This window comes from Eupeodes corollae, chromosome 1 (assembly GCF_945859685.1).
Source record: "Eupeodes corollae chromosome 1, idEupCoro1.1, whole genome shotgun sequence".
Taxonomy (NCBI): domain Eukaryota; kingdom Metazoa; phylum Arthropoda; class Insecta; order Diptera; family Syrphidae; genus Eupeodes; species Eupeodes corollae.
The window spans coordinates 35,596,392-35,616,658 of NC_079147.1; the positions used below are offsets into that span (position 1 = coordinate 35,596,392).

Genomic DNA, 20,267 nt, shown 5'->3' on the forward strand with positions numbered 1-20,267 from the left:
CGAGAATTGCTCCTTGACTCAACCAAGCATAATTCTGATAATTCTCACTAATGTTCCGGAAAACATTTTCAATAAGAACTAATTGATAGTCTACAATTCGTCAAAAGTCGTTGGTAAGAGTAATAATCCATCATGTCGCATCAACTGGCCCTTTTCCATTTCCAACAGCTAACAATAGTTTGGAGAATTGTGTGGCACTTTGATCATTTTTATGTTGAACTTTCATATTAGTTGTTAGCGATAATGTGTTTACGTTATTCCGCAAACGTATTGCCTTGAGGCAAGCATTATTCATCTGCAGGCGTTCCACGGGGAATTACTGGCAACGTCTGCCTGAAATCGCCTCCCAACTATATCATCAAGCCGCCAAAGATGTTGTTACTTCGACGAAGATCCTTCAGTGCGAAATTAAATGCTTCAAGTGATTTCTTATGTGCCATTGTGCACTCATCCCAAACAATGAGCTTGCATTGCATCAACATTTTTCCCATTGCACTGGATCAGGCCGTCTTGATCGAATAGTGGCCATAATCAATTAAATAATAAATGTTTTCCCTGTTCCTCCAGGTGCGCCCAAAAAGAAAAGACCACCAATATTATTGTCCACCCCATACATTAATGTTTCGTATAATTGTTTTTGCTGTTCATTCAGCAACGGCACATTATTTCGAACGAATTCCTGCAATTTATGAAAATTGTATTGCAGCTCTCTATTTATTTCTTGGTTCTACCACCTTACAAAGTCTGGTGTAATTTAAATGTAAATGTATTTCTTGGTTCAATCCATCGTGCATCGATCGATTTGGCCCAATCATTCCTACTCCAATCAGTAGCTTGTCAAGCATTGATCTTCAATCAGAATCATTCCTTCATTGTAGATTTCATCGGTTATTTGCATATCGGGATTATTTGTTCGAATGCGCAAGCGACGTTAGATATCTTCACATAATGTCGCCTTTGTGTTTGTTCCCTAACTGAATTGGTTGTAAAGAGAAACATGTGTTGATGATAATTGCGAACGGAGTTCGTATTTGGCACGCATTTGATGAAACAACTGAATCCGCAAGTCTTAAATCCCAATGAGTATCGTTCTCCAGCCTCCACGAGACATGCTTCTCGTTATGTTTGACACCAGTTGGAAAAAAAACATTAATCATTTCTAGGATGAACAGTGTACATGCGATGTACCCTAGTTTAAATATACTTAAAGAAAGAAATAAATTAGATAACATAGCACAGTGAGTACCATCCTTCACTTTCCCCTTAACTCGTACACTAGATATTTCAAAAGCATTTGATAGGGTTTGGCATCAGGCTCTATTATCGAAAATGCGTGCTTCCGGTTTGAATCCCTCCTTCATTGGATTAGTAATTACCTTTCGAATCGTTCAATACAAGTTGTATTGGATGGATTCAAGTCTGAAAACAACAAACTAAATGCTGGTGTGCCCCAGGGCTCCGTTCTATCTCCAACACTCTTTCTCATTTTTATTAATGATCTCCTGCCTGCAACATCTAATCCAATACATTGTTTCGCTGACGATAGTACTCTTAGCTTTTCATATTCGTTTTCAGATTCCGAGAGATAAATTCCGACCTAAACAGCATTGTACAATTGGGAATAAGAAAACGTGGAATTTAATGCTTCGAAAACGCAATGCTGTCTTGTATCGTTAAAGCGAAATATACCCCCCCCCCTGCCATTATCCATAAATGGCACTTGCATCGAGGAAACTGAACATCTCGATATTCTCAGTATGTGTATCACCAACCACTTTTTGTGGAACGATCACATACGCGATGTCGCCAAAAATGCCGCAAGATGTTTGGGTTTTCTAAGGCGATGCAAGAAGTTTTTCTCCACCTCTGATCTGGCTGTTATTTACAAGACTTATATACGTCTAGGTCTTGAGTATAACTCCCATATCTGGGCTGGTGCTCCTGCAACTTACTTAAGCCTCTTGGACAGTATTGAACGTAGAGCATTTAGACTGATTGGTGATATAACCATCATAAGATCATTTACGTCACTTGAACATCGACGAAATGTTTCTTGTCTCACCCTGTTTTACCGTTATTTTAATGGTTTATGCTCTAGAGAAATAGCCAGCTGCATTCCTCCCCTTAAACAGTTCAACCGTAATACTCGCGCTTCTATAGGAATGCTCATCAATATACCCTCGAGCCCATCTTCGGTCGTAGTGTCAAGTACAGAGATTCGTTCTTTGGCCGTACTATGCGAATGTGGAATGCCTTTCCACACTCTGTCTTTCCCAGCTATTGCAATATTCAGGAATTCAAAACCAATATGCACCGACATCTCCTTTCAAACCCTCTCTCCCTTTCCTAGTGCTCACACTGTGTCTACATAATAAGGGTAATATATCCCTGTGAGTGTGCGCTTATTATAAAAAAAAAAAGATAGAGCTTGGTGACTTTCAACTCTCAAATATTTTTGTGTACGAGTCATTCCAGGGACCTATAGTTTTTTGCCGAATCGAAAGCACTTTTCATGACAAGAATCATTCTTGGAGAATTCCTCACAAGAGGCAGTACCCGTGAAAAAAACTTTTCGGTGCCACAGACAGAGATTGTATCAAAGGCATGCCAGTCATATGTTAAAACCATCACGCCACGGGTACTACCTTAGGTTTCTTTAAGGAATGTCAAAATTGCAATTTATCAATTTAACAACAAACACAAAACAAGACCCGGCTATCAGCATATCAATAAGTTTTAGTCTGTGCAGATCCCATCCAAACCTCCTCAGAGCAAATCTCAGTTACCTTTTTCTAGTGCGGATTTGTGACAGGCATAATTTGGTACTCAGACTGGCAGAACAACTCTCAAACAAAACTGCTTTACAACACAATGATGAGAAAGTTTTTGCGATTGCCACTTAATCCAACCAAGAGTTGGATTATTAGTAAAGCTTGTATAGTTATTGAGTTAGTGCCTTGTGAAAGTTTAAATTTCCCATTGAATAGCATATCAAAGAAACGCATTTCATTGACACAATATAATGATTCTTCCACAAACAGATAATTAAAAGAAATTACAGAAGCTCTCTCGTAAAGCTCATGATACTTAATTTAACAGCGTTAAGAAGCAGACAATTACGAACACACCAATCAAAAAAAGATCACATTGCAATTCTTTACAATCACGAAAACTAGAAATAGTAATGAAAATAGTAAAATGGTCGGCATAAAAGATGCACTTAGAGTGATTCAACAATCAACATACATGTTAAATTATTTATAAATTAAATAAAAAGAGAACAGGGCCAAAATTACTACCTTGTGGAGTTCCAAAGTTAATTAAACTTGTTTGAATTACAACCATTAAAAAGTACAGCGTATGAATTATCCACTAAATTATATTGAAGCCACCTTACGAAATGTAAGGACGACTTCCCATGGCCTTCCAATTACTTTCCCTTTCATGGGGAGCACAACGATCCAAAGTGATCCAAGTGAGAAGTTTTCTCGAGCCCTATACAGATGCATCACCCCATACAACTTAACTATTGACTTAACCTCGGAAAAACACTATCTCAGCTATTTTGTATCTCTCATTTTCAAAAGACTTATCAGGAGCAAAGTTAATCTTCACAGATAATCTTAGTATTCTAATTTACCTTACAAGTTTACTTAATAAATTCCAGTACCTCACTACAAAACATAAGAAGTATACTGAATTCCTACGAAGATATTGTTTAGGCTTGGGTACCTGTACAATGTACATGTTGGCATTAAGGGCAACCAATATGCTGATACTGCAGTTAAAAACACTTTTAATTTCCTACTAGAAGTTGAAATTTCGGACTACCTTCATCTAAAGCATAGAATGCTTCATAATGCCTTAGATAGTGAACTATCTCGTTTATAAAAAGAATAGCCAAACCTTATCAGAATCATTATAAGCGAGCTTCACACATTGAAAACCTAACCAAGGTGATCTGAATAAAATTTTTCTACGTAAGAGAAAAACACTTGTCAGCAGTAGACGTTAGTAGAGCGGAGATAATCCAGAAACATGCAATTTTGGTAACATGGAATTGTCAGTCTGGCACGTTCTAATTACCTGCCTCATTTCGAAACTAACCAACTAAGGCAACGATATCGTTGTATCCTTTAAAATATAATAACATATAATTATTAAAATATAAATAATATAATAATAATTAACCGTTCATAAAGTTTTACTAACCTGGCAACAATAACACCAAAGAGTTCAGAGTATATTTTGGCATCAGGTGCGATGCTTCTTTATGATAATAGCTATACGATGCGACTTTATGTCTGTTTCTGTTAAGCATCTTAAGAATTACAAAATATTCAGATAAGTAATGTCTTAAGAAGAACGACCGACTGACTATAAGTCGACTAGTAATGCCGATGCGACTTCAAGACGCGCAAGGCAAGCACGCAAAACAATAATAATTATTATTGCATGAAACGAAAACTTCTTCAAACTCTTTATTCCTAAGAATTAGCTCAGGAACTTTAAGTTTAAGTTATACATAGAAGTTCTATTGAAGATTTAAGTACATTATGTTTCTATGGATCTGTAAAACCTATGTTAATCTATTGGGATTGTTAATTGTTTGCTATTTATTTTATGTTGGCTAAGTGTATTTTTATATACCCACATATGTACCTATAAGACATAGGTTTGTTACCTTAGTTACAAAATTTATTTAGTTGCTCGTATTATTGAAGTACAAGTAAGGTACATGATGGGAATTTTGTTTTAGTAGATGGAAAATGGTAGTAATATAATACATTTAGGTTAGAAGCAAACCAAAAGCAGATATCTGATGATGTTTTACGAAAATAAACGCCTTTTGCAACATTATATTGACAGGATGTGTATTATGTTTATTACTTTTACATAAGACTTCCATTTAGGAGAATAAAATTTACGACTTGCTAATATTAACACAAATTCGTACTTCTCTTTTTATGTATTAGGCGACTACAGCTCAGACTCAGAGATATCAAGAATCAGTTCTCACATAAATTTATATAATAAAGTAATTTGGTGTAAGACAATCGAGACATATAATAAGTAGTTAAGGTCTTGACATCCACGCAAAGATTTGTATCAAGACCGAAGTTTACAATGTATTGTGTTTCTGGCAGAAGCATTGAAGTCAACTTGAATTTCTTACCTGTAACTAAACATAGATTTTGTAATTTTCAATTTTGAACTTTCGCTATTTTATGTCCAACATTTGTATTAAATGACACAAATGATAGACGTGTGGCTTTTAAGAAGAAGTATACTGAAAAACGCATAAAATGTAATGTTATTACCAATAATTTAACTTTATTATAAGGATAAGGATTTGTTATTATGCTTTCAAAATGATTTCGAATAAATTCCCTATTTTTCGAACATTTTTTGTAGCAATTCGGGCCTAATGTCAGCAGTAAAGCGTCAATCATCTCGTCGTCATTGCGCGGTGGTGACTCTAGATAGTGCACTCACCAAAAGATTCGTTCAATTCGTTGGCTGGTAACCGAAGACCATTATTTTGGCACGATTTGCAAACGTTTTTCTGAACAAAGTTTTTTTTTATATAATAAGCGCACACTCAAGGGGATAATACTAGCTGAGCACTAGGAAATGGAGAGAGGGGTTGAAAGGAGGTGTCGGTGGACATTGGTTTTGAATTCCTGAATATTGCAATGGCTTGGAAAGATGGAGTGTGGCAAGGCATTCCACATTCGCATATTATGGCTAAGAAACCAATCTCTGTACTTGACAGTACGACCGAAGTTGGGCTCGAGGGTATATTGATGAGCATTCCTAGAACTGTTTAAGGGAGGAATGCAACTGGCTATTTCTCTAAAGCATAAACCATTAAAATAAAGGTAAAAGAGGGTGAGCAAAGAAACATTTCGACGATGTTTAAGCGACGCAAATGATCTTATGATTATTCTAAATGCTTTTATTAATCTAAATACTTTACGTTCAATACTATCCAAGAGGCTTAAGTAAGTTGCAAGAGGACCAGCCTAGATATGGGAGTTATACTCAAACTTTGGACGTATATATAAGTCTTGTAAATAACAGCCAGATCAGGGGGGGATAAAAACATCTTGCATCGCCTTAGAAAACCCAAATATCTTGCAGCATTTTTGGCGACATCGCGTATGTGATCTTTCCACAAAAGGTGGTTGGTGAGATGTTCAGTCTCCTCGAAGCAAGTGCCATCTATGGATAACGGCAAGGGGGTATATCTCGCTTTAACGATAGAAGACAGCATTGGGTTTTCGAAGCATTAAATTGCACGCGATTTCTTATTCCCCATTGTACAATGCTGTTTAGGTTGGAATTTAATCAGCTTATCATATTGTCGTCGATAAGCTAAGAGTACTTTCGTCACCGAAACAATGTATTGGATTAGAAGTTGCATACAGAAAATCTTCAATACAAATAAGAAAGAGTGTTGGAGACAAAACAGAGCCATGGGGCACACCAGCATTTATTTCGTGGTTCTTAGACGTTAATCCATACAATACAACTTTATGGAAATATTCGAAAGGTAATTACTAATCCAATGAAGGAGGGATTCATGAAAACCAAGAGCACACATTTTTGATAAGAGAGTAATCATCTTACTTTCTCCAAAAAGATGTAAATATTTTCTCCACTGACTGTTCGGTGAGATGAACCATGGGATCACCAGTGAACCCATAGCTCAGAAAGCCGTATTGTCGCTGGCTGGACAAATGTGGTTTTCCATCCACTCGGAACGGGACTTAAGGAGTAGGACAGATGCAAAAGTGTAAGAAAAGGTTTTGCCAGCGTTAAAGAACACCTCTTCAGAGCAATAGCGGGGATACCATCCAGACCAGCGGATTTATGTGTGTTTAGATCTCTAAGGACTCTTGTTACAGTACGAGTGCGAGAAAAGATTGGCCCCATAGAATCACTAACTCGCTTAAGTACAGGCGGAGTCATAACACTTACTGGCAGCGTTGAATTGGCGGCGAACTGCTTAGCAAAGCGAATAGCTTTCCTAAAGAGCTATCAAATGGAGTGTCATTGACAACGAGCGTAGGAACCGAAGAAGAGGAAGAATTCCTCATATTTTTTACAAATGCCCAAACATTTGTGGCCATCCATAGTTGCGAAGCACCAACAAGCCTCGGATACGGACAGATTTACTGGTGACAACCTACACAAACGAATTAAGGACAACGATCTTCGGATATGCACTTGGAATGTTAGGTCCCTTAACAGACCACGTGCGGCCGAAAAATTAGCAGAGGCACTAGACTGCTATAAAGCAGACATCACCGCCATCCAGGAAATACGATGGGATGGGCCGGGTAAAAAGAGGATGAAAAACTTCGATATTTACTATGGTGACTGCCGCCATGAAAACCAACAGCGCTTATTTGGATGAGGCTTTGTCATTGGAGCCAGACTTATTCGGGATAAAAGTTCTCATTCCCAGGGGACTCAAACTTGTGATCATATCAGCGCTGGCGTCAACGTCGCTATCGAGGAAGCATAGTGACCAGTTTAAGATCCTAAAATAGTTATTGAGACCGTCCTAGTTGGCTTTCTCGTATTGCCAAACGGCTCTCTTGGGAGCTCTTTCTTCAACTGAAGAGCTTTTACACGAGAAATTTGCTGATATGACACAATGGTCAGATGTGTTTAAAGGAGATAGAACACTAAGTCCTTATTTATTATGAAACGGCAAATCAAACTGGGAATAAATCAAGTGACATCTGTCAAAAATATCAACTCTGAAAAGAGTATTGCCAGAACTTTAAAAAAATCCTTTAAAAAGATAAAAATGTAATTATTACTTTGTTTATAATCTCTTATCTCCGAAAGTTCTAAACTTCTTGACGGAACTTTGCATTTGCAAAAAGAAATGTTAGACATAAAACAACACTCGTTTTAAGTAGATAACAAAAATATTATATTAAATTTATTACAAAAAATGTACAGCTTTGTTTGTTTTCTTAACATATTTATCTTAATAATTTACTAAATACATTTTTTACTATTTATTTCCAATACTTCGGGGTAATAAAAGCATTCTAAGTAATATTTTAATTTGTTTGATTTTATTATAAAGTTTTGATCTGGCAATATCATATTAAAATATCCATAAACTGCAGCAAAGCGATTCCGTACCGGTAGTTTTCAACAACAAATTTGGTCGCACTTTTTGGACAATAACTCGGCTATTACTTAAGTTATTTTTATGTTCAATGCGTCTTATATGCTGCTCGGGAATTATTTGTTTAAGAACAATTTTTGGTGTAGCCCCAACAGAAATAAATATAATAGTGTCAAATCGTTTAACCTTGTTGGGCAATCGACGTCCCTAAAACTTTATTAAACAACCACGAAACTTTTCATGTTATAAATTCATAACAATCGTATTGTGGGGCATGTTTCCCCGTCTTGTTGAAACCACATATCGCCCATCAGTAACATTTACACTTCCAGCTTTAATACTTTTGATTAAACGTACATTACGATTATACATACTGTCGTAAAAAGCAAGCATGCAACAAATATTATATGTCATTTCAAATGGCAGCTAAGTTTCATAGATGTCAAATTCCAGTTATACTTATTTCAAATCAAGAAATTAATGACCCCTACCATTTCGTTTAAAAGGCAAGTAAGGTTATTGCATTTGTTTTCTGATAGGTTTTACAGATTCTCAAACAGAACGAATCTTCTATTGAGCATTAATGCTATTGTTCAAAAAACTTTCGTGCAATATCAAAAACTAATCTTTTAATTCCTCCCAAATGTTTTTTGATGGGATTAATCAATATCCTTCTGGAATATATATTTTCTTTGATGTACGCATGGAAGCATGGTAAATAAAAAGACCCAAATACGTGTTGTTAAGCATCCATCAGCAGACCAATGTGTAACAGAATGTGACAGTCTAAAAACAGCTGAAAGATGTCAATGTGAAATCGCTGACCAGTGGCAACTCTACCCGTTATCAGCAATAACTCGATTACATTCGCCTAGCATTCCAATAACAAACCGTTTAATATAGTCTTATCCGGAATATTTTCATTGGCACCATGACTGAAGAAGAATTTGATTGAAAATAAAAAAAAAAAATGTGTTGCATTGCCTGAAAAATTTAACGTGTTCTTAGCTGAAATATGATGGTAAGGATCGGGCAAGTATGAGTAACACTGTACTTCTCTATTCCGAAAAGAAATCTGAGAGCGCTTGGGAAGCTGGACACACCTCGCCGAGGCATCATTTTTCAAATTGGAGACATGAATGCTAAGGTTGGAAAAGCATAGAGTTGACATTTGCAACGACAATGCAATGGTGAGAGGTTTGTGGGCACAAGAATAAATAAGCTGGGTATCGACGGAAAGACAAGCTTCTCCCAACCGAATTGATAATTTCACGAATCGACGCTCCAGAAGCAGTCTCTTGGATGCCAGAAATTGATCTGACATGGGGCTTGCCCAGATCATTATCTTATTGTAACTTCCATAAGATTACGTACAACATTAGTTTGGAGATCGAATTTCAACAACAGAATGCCCAAGTTTCACACCACCCTACCACTCACCCACAATTTAGGGACCACTTCTCACAACATATAACAACAATCAGCAGAACTAAACCCCAAACAATAGAAAACCATTACCGTGCTGTGAAAAATGTTTTCATATCAGGTGCTGAAAGAATAGTCGGTCGTGTGGAAGGAGAAACAACACCCAGCTTTGGGAGGAGACTTGGGTAAAGATTAACGAAAGAAGACGGTTAAAAGTTTATTTAACAGCTGCTTGACTTGAAGAAAGAAACGAGCTAGAATACTCACACGGTATGACAATGAAAGAAGTTTTAGGTAGCGTAAGATGCGATAAACGCAATGACACCAAAGTTTGTTAAGTTTTTGACAGCAACGTGCACTTTACACCTTTTGAGTTGCCCGATGCAAACAGATTTCCGAATACGCACCAAACCCCCCAGGAAAGAAGAGACATGAGACTGAAAAAGAACAAAACTGTAGAGGTAGACGGTACTACCACAGAATTGTTGTACACAGCACCAAGTTCATCGAGCGAATTGCTACAGCAGCTCGTAGAAGCTGCATGGATCTCTGAACCCTTCCCGAAGAGCTGAAAAAGTAAAAGCTCCAAAAAAATTAAACCTGATGAAGTGCAAGAACTGTAGAGCTATTTGTGTTTTGCATGCAGTGGCCAAAATAGTTGTGAAAACTATCTTAGAACGTGTGAAGGAATACCTTGGAGCAATACTCGAAGATAAACAAGCAAGATTCCGCACTAGATCCTCTTGCGTGGACTATCGATCACTAGTTCACGTGCAGTTCATCAATTTTGATATGATGATTTTTATTTTAAGATCTCCATCAAACGGGCGGAGAGAAATTGGAGTCTCGAGGCTGAAAATCAACATGGGAAAAACTTAGATACTCAGCCTTCAAACCTTCCACTCATCCTCTTTGGTAAACATTGCACAGCAACAAGGAGAAAAATCAAAAAGTTTATTTCAGTACCTGGAAAGTATGTTCTCTACAAAAGCCGGAAACGAAACCGAAAACAAAAATATGAAGTGCTCAAATTGTAGTTAAATAAATAAATAAAATGGGTGGCGCAACAGTCCATGAAGAACCAGGGCCTAGTGAATTACAACTCTCAACCATTCCTGTGTGCGAGTAATGTTGTCAGAGATAGAAGGGACCTGCAGTTTATATACCGAATCCAAACGGCTAATTTGAGAATGCGCTTTTCATGACAAGAAGGGGCAATACCAGCGGAAACTTTTTTTTGTATTTAAGGCATATGAGGAATTGAACCCAAGACCCCTTGCATGAAAGTCCAACACACTAACCATCAGTCCACGGGTATCCAAACTGTAGTGAATTGAATTAAAAACAAAAATATTTTGCAGTTTTCAAATTATTTATTTATTTCATCAGGCAATTTTTCTTCCTCCGAATCCTTTTTATTTCCAATTGAAATAATCCATAGATTTTTAGGACTTAGTCTTCTAGAAAAATCGATATAATTTTGAACCGAAACAAGAAATTCCTGTGAGATAAAAACAAAAATAATCAAATACTAATTGTTTACTATATTTATGCAAACAAACCGGTCCAAAAAGTGTTTGAATAAGAATATTTTCAGTTGATAAATTTCGATTTGTTGCCAAATGTGTTATTATAAGTGGACAATTTTTCTAAAAAGAAGAAAAAGAAAATATTAAATTTTCCATTTGTTTCTAAAAACACAGGATCAAACCATACCGGTACAGGCTGACCTTCTGTTTCAAAACGCTTATTAGGATCTGAATGATAGCAACGCCATTTTGAATATGCATATGGGATATCTTTGCCGGGACCAATGTTCTTAGAAAATAAAAAGAAATTCTAGATTATTGTTACACTAAATCAATACAGTATGAACCTTTTTCAAGCACAATGCAACTGAAAGATTAATTTCACCACGCTTACAAGATTCAAAAGTAGTCTGGGCCATATATGTCAGATTAGCAGACTTCTGCATGCTTAATAGCAAAAGGGGCTGTTCCTCCGCATCAACGCATTGTATTATAAAATGCTCACCAAATCTCAGAGGTTCTCCATTTCGATCTCGATTATCAGCGCTATTTAGAATTAAAAGAAAATATAACAAATACAACAAAAGTAACCCGAGTGAAACCCTAGAGATTTATATAAGTTTAAATAGCTTTTCACTTGAGATAAAACAATTCATACCAGATAACCAAAAATGATTTAAAATTTCTTTTAACGAAAAAAAAGGTAAATATACGCACCACTGCACCACAAAGTAGCTTTCTTTACCTTAGTGTAGTCAAGTTCCATAAGACTCTTTTTCTTACCTCATAATTTTGAATGTATTTCTCACACAAGGTTGCACAGATGGCGCAACAGTCAATTCACATAAATCATTGATTTTTAGACGACTTTTTCGTACAACTTGTTCATTGATAATGACAGATAATGCCGATGGAAAATTTGGATCACTATTGTCAGGACAAGACTTCATACATGACAGAAGCTGAACCACTGCCCCAAAACGAATATGATTAGGTGAACTATCTATATCGACTTTGGCATGAAAATTAACAAATAACAAACGAGTCTTTTGGATTAGTAGTTCACTTTTATGACGTTTACGAAGAAATGTCTTAATTTCATCCTAAGCAATACAAAAGACAATAAATATAGTTATAGAAATTATTAAAGGCTGTCATATTTACCTCTTCAAGAGAAAAGTCTTCATACCAATTACCAATACGCACATTTCGCCCATAGTGGATGTAATTTTCAGAAGCTCTTCTCATTAGAAATTGATATTATGTTGATTTATTTGCTTATGCTTATTTTCGAAATAAAAAACATTCAAAACTCAAACATACAGAACTGACAAATATTAAGAAGCATAAATCAAATGGCTATGTTTTTAGAAATAATTCTATAAGTATTAAACAAATTGAGTTGGTTCACCTTTTGTTTTACTGAATTCTCCATTTTTCATTAAATTAAATTTTCATTCAACTCAATGGTATCAAAAGCTCAATTAAAAAAAAGTATAAATTTCATATTTTTATTCAAAAACTTTAGCAGAAAAATTGGTGTTTATACATCAATATGACATCTTCAAACTTACATAATTGTTATTTGGAAAGAAGTATAATTTTTCATTTGCGTGATGAAAGTATTGTTTATATCGAAAATGTTAAACAAGCGCAGGACTTCAGGAGCCAAACAAATAAAATAATTGCACCCCATATATACCCAAAGATTGCAATAAAGTTCACTTAAATTTAAAAGTATCACATTTAAGTCTGAAGACTTCAAGTAATAGATAATAAATGAACGTACATTTTCAGGTAAGGAGCTGGTAGCAGAGTTTTATGTGAGAATTTTTTTTAATTCTTATGGCAAATAAATATCTGTTTGATAAATTTCTCATTCGATAGATAAGTAATAAGTTTTGCTTGTTGAATTAAGAAAACTGCGGATTCAAGTGAACATTTCGTATATTATACTTTTAAATAGTTGCGAATCAAACAAGTGCAAAAGTTAACTCTGGGATTCCACAAGGTAGTCATTACGGCCCTATTTTCTTTATTTTATTTAAAAACGATTTACAGTGTGTGTTGAAGCACTCTAAATGCATTATATATGCCGACGATGTAACAATTTTTAAACTGGATTCAATTTCTCGTGATTGTGAAGAATTGCAACTAGATTTTAACTCGTTTCTTGATTGGTCTGTTTCTACTTGCTTACTAAACAAACTTCTCAATCTAGCTCGGTCCCTAGCTTGATGCTTTCAGGTTCGCGCTCCAGGTTGGGTGAGGTCATTTTCACTTGTGCGCCCCAACTGATCCGCGGTCTTCCTCTACTCGGCTGTCCTGTGGTTGTGGAGTCGAGGTGGCTAGTTCTTCACGTTTATAAATGTAAAACTATATGAGCTTCATGAATTTTAATTTTGTGTTTGAGGAATTGTCAGTGTCACGAGTTAATGAAATGTCTATCTTGTCTGGCTGGACATTAGATTATGCTTGTCATAAATCTAAATTTGAACTGGTACAACAAATTTCCTTCAGATTTGTGCTGACGAGCTTAGGATGGCTAATTCCTTCTAATCCTTTTCAGCACAGACTAAAACTTATTGATATACCGAGTCTTGAGAGCAAACGTTTCTACTTAAGTTTTGTGTTTATTTTTAAATCAATTAATGAAAATATTGACTCTTTGCACCTTTTGCCTAGTATAAACTTTAATATTTCCCAAAGAGGATATGTTTAATTTTGATAGCCATAAAATAAATGCTGGTATATCATAGGGCTCTATACTATTTACAATACTCTTTCTTACATTTTTTATTCTCTCATATTTCACAATTCGAATCCACTTACCTGCTCATGACAGTTCACTCAACTTTTCTTATTCATTTTCACAAACCTGCTCTTTGGACGTGAATTTATTTTGTACCTTTTGATCAGAATATACCCTTTAAGTCGTATGTATATACGCCCTTCGTTCCTAGCTTGCGTAGAACTCGCATTTCTGAGTAGGGTATAGAACTTTCCTTTAAGTTAATTTTTAATGTTTCAATGATTTAATCGTTTTCAATGAAAAACTGATTTTTGATTCATAATTTAGAATGAAATCTTTCTACTAAAAGCGTTCCATTTTCTTTGCATTCTCAACTGTCAGTTTGGATTTCAATGATCATCTCTGTTTGACATTTGTTATTGTTTTGTTTAAAAAAAATTAAGTTTATATGACGAGATTTCGTAAACAAATACAAAACTAGATTTCATCTCCTATTTGCCAAGAAAAATTTGAGATTTTTACACAAAAATATCAAAAGCAATTAGAAAACAGAGATTTTGACAGAGTCAAAATCTTGTTATTTTGATATTTAAATGATTTTTTGGCAACACTGAAATAGGAATTCAATCTTAGGCAAAAAATGGATAATTTGATGGCACAGTTATTTTATTATAATTAAATTATTGAATAAAAATAAAAATCCCTTTTTGTTATGGCATAATTACTTTGAAAGTTTTATTTTAACTTAAAAAAAACACAATTTTTAGAACTTAAAGTATTGATAAATTAGTAGAAAATGTAGCCTCCTTTAGCATCTATGACATTTTGAAGTCGTCTTGGAACTGATACTACAAGTTTCTATATCATTTTTTGAGGTATTTCTTCCCAAAGAGTTTTCACCTCAACAATAGTCTCATCCCTCAATGATGAATTCCTCTTTCCTTTTATATAAGCCCATACGTCATTTTGTATGACATTTAAGTCAGGGCTTTGGGGTAGCCAGTTGATCTGATCCACCACCATGGGACATGGTCTGCAAGACTCTAGCAATCTTTTTATGCATTTCTTTCCGCATTCGAACAGATTTCTTTTTAGGTGATCCATGAAACTGAAATGAACTTTCATCAGTCCATAAAAGTTTTATCCAGAAGCTAAGAGGCTTATTTAGATATGTATTCTCTTGCAAAATTTCAATCTTTTTAATTTGTTCTTAGAAGTTATAAATTGTATCCTTCTAACGGGATACGTCCCAAAATTATATTCTTTGAGACGTAAGTTCTTTGCATATTTGTTTAATAGACACCGGAATTAAATCTTGCGACAATAGATGCACTAACCTCTGCCGTTTTAACCTTTTTTGCACAAATTGGAGCCTTAGTGAATTATTTTAACTTACCAAACATACAGAAGATTATTTGTAAACATTTTGACAATTTTCGCGGCTCCATGAGGACCCCTACCTTAAAAATAAAAGTTCGAAAGACTTCCACATTTCACAATTTTGATCTTTCAACCATCCATATAAACTTCAATTTCATGAACGGCGACTGCCCACATCTACCAACATACTCCAATATGTCAAAAACTTATCCGAAAGCGAAACCCAAATAACAAATGCAGATCGATGCACAAATGGAAAATCAGGAAAAAAAGTTAATGAGCATTTATTTCAAATAATAAATCAGGTACATAATAAAATTCTTTCTTAAAATATGTAGCATTAAAAAAAACCTGGACAAAGTAAGAGAGCAAAGCTTGCTGGACTTTTACGCTTGTTTTGTTTTATTATCTGACAGTTAGACAAGTCTACCAACTTAAAAATAAAATAAAGCAGCTGCAGATGTGCAACTTCGGACGTTTTTTTAGGAAATCAAATTTGGCTGCCGATAGCTATTGCCAAAAAAACACACCTGATGACAGAAATTTTTAATGAAAGTTAAAACCAACCTGTCGAAAAATGTCAATGATTGGTTTCAAGTAGATATTATCCATTATTTATGGTTTTAAATATTCCTTTAGTGGATATAATCGATATTTTGTCCTAAAAATATTGAAGATGTAATATAATATGTTAAAGAAAGTAAATGAAGTTTAAAACAATATTTATTTCCTGAGACATTAAAAACAAATTAAAAAACACCAGACGGACATTAGAGCGAGTTTAAGTGATATGCTTACTAAATATTGTTCTCTTACAAAGTCTTATAAAGGCTCCTTACGTTCAGTCGCTAATGAATAACTGCCAAGCCCTTTTCAATCTTAACAACGAAGAGGATGATCTTCATGAGCAACGAGGCTCATTTTTATTTAAGTGGTTACATCAATAAACAAAATCTTTGTTTCTGGGAAAATTAAAATCTGTAAGTCATGCACGAAGCCATTTTTTTTTAGGGCTCCATCGGAAATACGGTCACTGTTACTTGTGAACACTACGGGGTCGTCATAAACGTCTTTTTATAGGCATTGTTGGTTGAGCGGGGCTTTGTGATGTTTCAACAAGACGTTGCAACTCTTCATACATAGCAAGGGTTCCAATTTATATTTTAAAGGAACGCCTGATTTGAACATCTCAGACTTTTTTCTCTATACTACTTGAAGTCGGGAGTTTAAGTTAAAAGAAAAGACATATCTACCAACTGTGTTTACAAAAGTCCAACATTTCTTGTAACTGCCACCATCACCATCATTACATCAAGTTCTCTTAAATTTTATTTTGTTATAAGAATTTATAAACACAAGATGCAGTCTCTAATGCAAAATGATACATGTGCGGTGCATGTGCAATATGGCAATATGATCATTAGTTTTTAATTTATAGAGATTACCAAAAGATTTACACAGATTACTTGAAGATTTACAGCAATATTTAGTGCTGGAGAATGAGGATGAGAATGACTGATGAGTTTCGTAATTTGTGGATATTGTAAATTTAATTTATATGTACTTAGTCTAGTCTAGACACCATACGTATCATCAGGTAATACTTTCTATTGTGATATAGGTTAAGAGACGATATCACCAAGAAAAGTAATAGTTGACCCATATTATTTTAATAATATTATTGGATATTTGTTTAGTCTGTAGAACAATTGTAACGTCCATATTTTACAAATCGTTAAGATGAATTTTAAAGTGAACATTTAAATAAATATACAATCTACATTTCTATTATAAGATTACAAATTTAATATGATTTCCAACAAGAGGTTTCCTTTTAAATAGCCAGCTGCTTTGACAGATATCACTTTTAAAGCTTTCATCTCGTGTTAAGTATTTGAACCAGTCAATCAGCAATTCATTACCGTAATTGAAGGATTGAAATGCGGGCAATGTGATGACAACTTGATTGTATGAAAATGCGACTATTAATACGAATTGCGAATTGATTCTCAGCATTTGTCTTAAAGAATTATATATACCCTTTACAAACATTTCAAACTTCAAACACTGGCACCTCCTGCTGGGAACCTTAATCTTTCGGGTTAATAAATAAAGTTCTATAATCGTAAAGTGGTTTGTTCTTTTCTCTTAAAATAATGGCGCTGGCCAAAAAAAAACATCGCGAAACAACACAAGCGGGGAAGGCTAAGCAGACTAAGAGACATCTCTTAGGCAGAAAGAAGTTGTAAGAAGATTACTGGACAACATTTAATGACGCCCACTAAATAAACTCATCAATGGAATCAACAGAAACCAACGAGAAAGATTTCCAAAATCTCCTAAAATGAACTCACCAGGAACGATGTTCGCTTAAAGGTTCCTTGAAATGAATCACAATGCTTCAGATTTTCATGAGAAAATCACTACAGAAATGAAACCCGAGCTGCTTACTATGAAGCAGTTGGGAGCCTCAATGACATAATCAACGAATTTTTCACAGCTGTCCATGAGACCGTAATGTCTCAATCAGCACAATCAAGTGAACGTTACCGACGCTGCAAGTACAAACCTTCAGCGGATAGTTTGACGAGTGGCTGAACTTTAACGACATGTTCAAGTTGTGTTATAAAAGATAAAATACTATCTGATGTGCAACGGCTACACTATCCTAACTGAAACCTAGAAGGCAATGTAACAAGTGTACTGAAAAACGGGTCAGCAATAACTATTAGATTGCATGAAATATCTTAATAGGCCTCTTTGACAACCTTAATGACGTTGTTAAGAAAGCCTAACTTATGACCTACGTCATGTTCTCGATGGAATCATCGAAGCCGTAAGCTCTCTACAACAGATAGGATGGCGAACAGGCCAATGGGAATTCTTAAAAAACCGGTGTACATTTCAAAAACTTAAGAAATATCTCATTGGTCCTATGCGGGCGCTCTAAGTTAATCCAATATCTTATACCTACTGCCTTACGGCCTAAAAATAATTATAATACTAAATAACAATAACTTAATCTAAATAAAAGAATATTAAAAAAAATTGGTATTTACCACATTATAATGCTTAAGCTTCTTAAAACTAACCAAAACCAATAACATACTACTTGAAAGTACTTAAAAACTAGGACAGCCGCAGTAAGCTTTTTAGGTTTATTTTTATTTTTTATTTTTGGTGCCACCCTGACTGTTCATAAAATAATCCTTAAACCTATGTAAGCCGGTCAAGACCAAACGCAACATGGCCGAATAAGGGCCATGTAGCAAATTCCCTTCACCGTGATGTCATGACGGCTGCTAAATAACAACCGTTTTGGCTGCCCCAGCTCTGGCCAGAGCAACACTCATATGTCTGTCGAAATACAAGTACTGATCCAACCAGATGCCAAGGTACACTTTTATTCGCCAGTGACTGTCGATTTGGTCCAACGATCACTAGACTTTTCCAGTTCTTTCTTGTATCCCTTTAGGCTACATACAGCGTAGTCCTGAACAGAATAGTTTGACATTTCTGAATGTTGATATTCAACTTCCAGTCATTGCAAAATTGCTGAATCTTTTAGAAGTCACCCTGCAAAAGTGTTTTGATAGCCTCAATTTTTGGGGCGGTTCCGTACGCAATCAGGTCGTCGGCATACGCTATTGCCTGAGTCAGACTTGCTATCAAATCACTGGTGTAAATGCTGCATAAGATCGGTGAGTTAACCGGTCCCTGTTGAAGACCATTTTAAATATCAAAGGTTTTGCCAATTTTAACAAAAAAAACCGCATACCATCAAGCATGTCATAAAGCATATACAACAGTGGACAGAGCTCTATTTATAATCTTCTCGAGTACCTTACTAATACTCGGCAGAAGACTCATCGGAGTTTCACTGGATTGGAGTTGTCCTTCCCCTTTTCCGGTACCACAGCTGTCTTCCAACGGACCGGATAGTATGCATTATTCAGAACGTTGTTAAACAGAGTGGTTTAAATGTCTACAGCTTCCTGAGGTATATGTCGTAGTAAAATCGACAACTCCTGATTTCTTTTTCTTTAATGAATCGAAGATAAGCAAGAGCTCTATCTTCGTGATACAGCTTTGTTCGGCGAAGATATCGTTTGACAAATTTTGAACAATTTGAACCTGGTAGAACCGAGGTTCTCGAATCTCCACTGCGTTATGTCGCTACGCAGGTAGAAGTGGTGCTGCAGGGATCTATTCTCCAAGTCGCAGTAAGGGCGAATGCTAGAATTCATTGTACACTTGCTGGAAAGCAGCAACCACCTCCTCTGCTTTCTCCCGTGGATATTCGACAACAAAGAAGTCATCGTCCAAGACGGCGGCGGCGGCGCGACGTCTCCTAGATTTATTCCTGCTTTTAGAAGTAATGCCTCTGTTCTTGTCATCCTCTGAAGCTTTAGACAAGAAAGGTTGTTCTGATCATTCCTCCTAAAGATCTTGTTAATTTGCGGACACATACTCGGGTCACTAGAATTCACAGCCCGACTTTTCTTTGATCAATTTGCTTACGTTTTTTATCGACGACTCCAATGTCCTAATCTCCAGACTGTTTGGGTCCATAAACCTCCGGTACAAGAGTTTAAGCCTTGTCAGGGTTCTACTTTAGTACCTGTGCAGTGCATCTGTATTCGCGTTACGGTACAAGTTCGTAGTGTATCGTTCCTTATATTTCGGTATAGTTCTATCCATGGTTCGTATGCCCAAATCTACTAAGACCTTAAAGATAGAATTAGTGAACTTATCCAGGGCACACAACCATGCGAAATGGTCTTGGAAAATTAAATTGTCAAATGCATACTTATTGTATGCATTGTTTTTTAAAACGCGTTATTGGCTACCTTTGCAGGACATATGATATCAGCGAGTCAGATCCAATTTCGTCCCTATTTCAATTTTCGGAAAAGTTGTACTTTTGATGCACTTTTTCTCAGAAACGCTGCCACTACGTATACTGACAGACGAACGTTTCTGTTTTCACCTTTTTTAAAACTACCTTTAACTTTAAAATCAATTG

At 35.6% G+C, this 20,267-nt stretch overlaps 1 protein-coding gene across 2 annotated transcripts; it reads right to left on the minus strand.

Annotated features, from left to right (window-relative positions):
• Positions 1-10,933: 10,933 nt before the first annotated feature.
• On the minus strand, positions 10,934-12,459 carry LOC129942108 (cilia- and flagella-associated protein 161). 2 transcript variants are annotated; one of them, XM_056050907.1, is made up of 6 exons: positions 12,274-12,459; positions 11,893-12,212; positions 11,457-11,655; positions 11,297-11,398; positions 11,157-11,229; positions 10,934-11,059 (listed from the first exon to the last, which is right to left on the minus strand). In XM_056050907.1, exons 1-6 carry the CDS (start codon positions 12,355-12,357, stop codon positions 10,950-10,952), a joined length of 888 nt encoding a protein of 295 aa, XP_055906882.1. In that variant the 5' UTR covers positions 12,358-12,459; the 3' UTR covers positions 10,934-10,949. The 2 variants fall into 2 exon arrangements, with proteins under 2 accessions (XP_055906882.1, XP_055906881.1); XM_056050906.1 differs by having other exon boundaries at positions 10,940-11,081; positions 11,143-11,229.
• Positions 12,460-20,267: the final 7,808 nt, after the last annotated feature.

What these genes read in the sequence shown, in the direction of transcription:
- LOC129942108 (XM_056050906.1), bottom strand. Translation starts at nt 12,357, where the DNA reads ATGAGAAGAGCTTCTGAAAATTACATCCACTATGGGCGAAATGTGCGT. An exon ending in TTGCATTGTGCTTGAAAAAG is followed by an intron (nt 11,399 to 11,456) that starts GTTCATACTGTA and finishes TTATTTTCTAAG; the next exon opens with AACATTGGTCCCGGCAAAGA. An exon ending in CAGAAGGTCAGCCTGTACCG is followed by an intron (nt 11,230 to 11,296) that starts GTATGGTTTGAT and finishes TCTTCTTTTTAG; the next exon opens with AAAAATTGTCCACTTATAAT.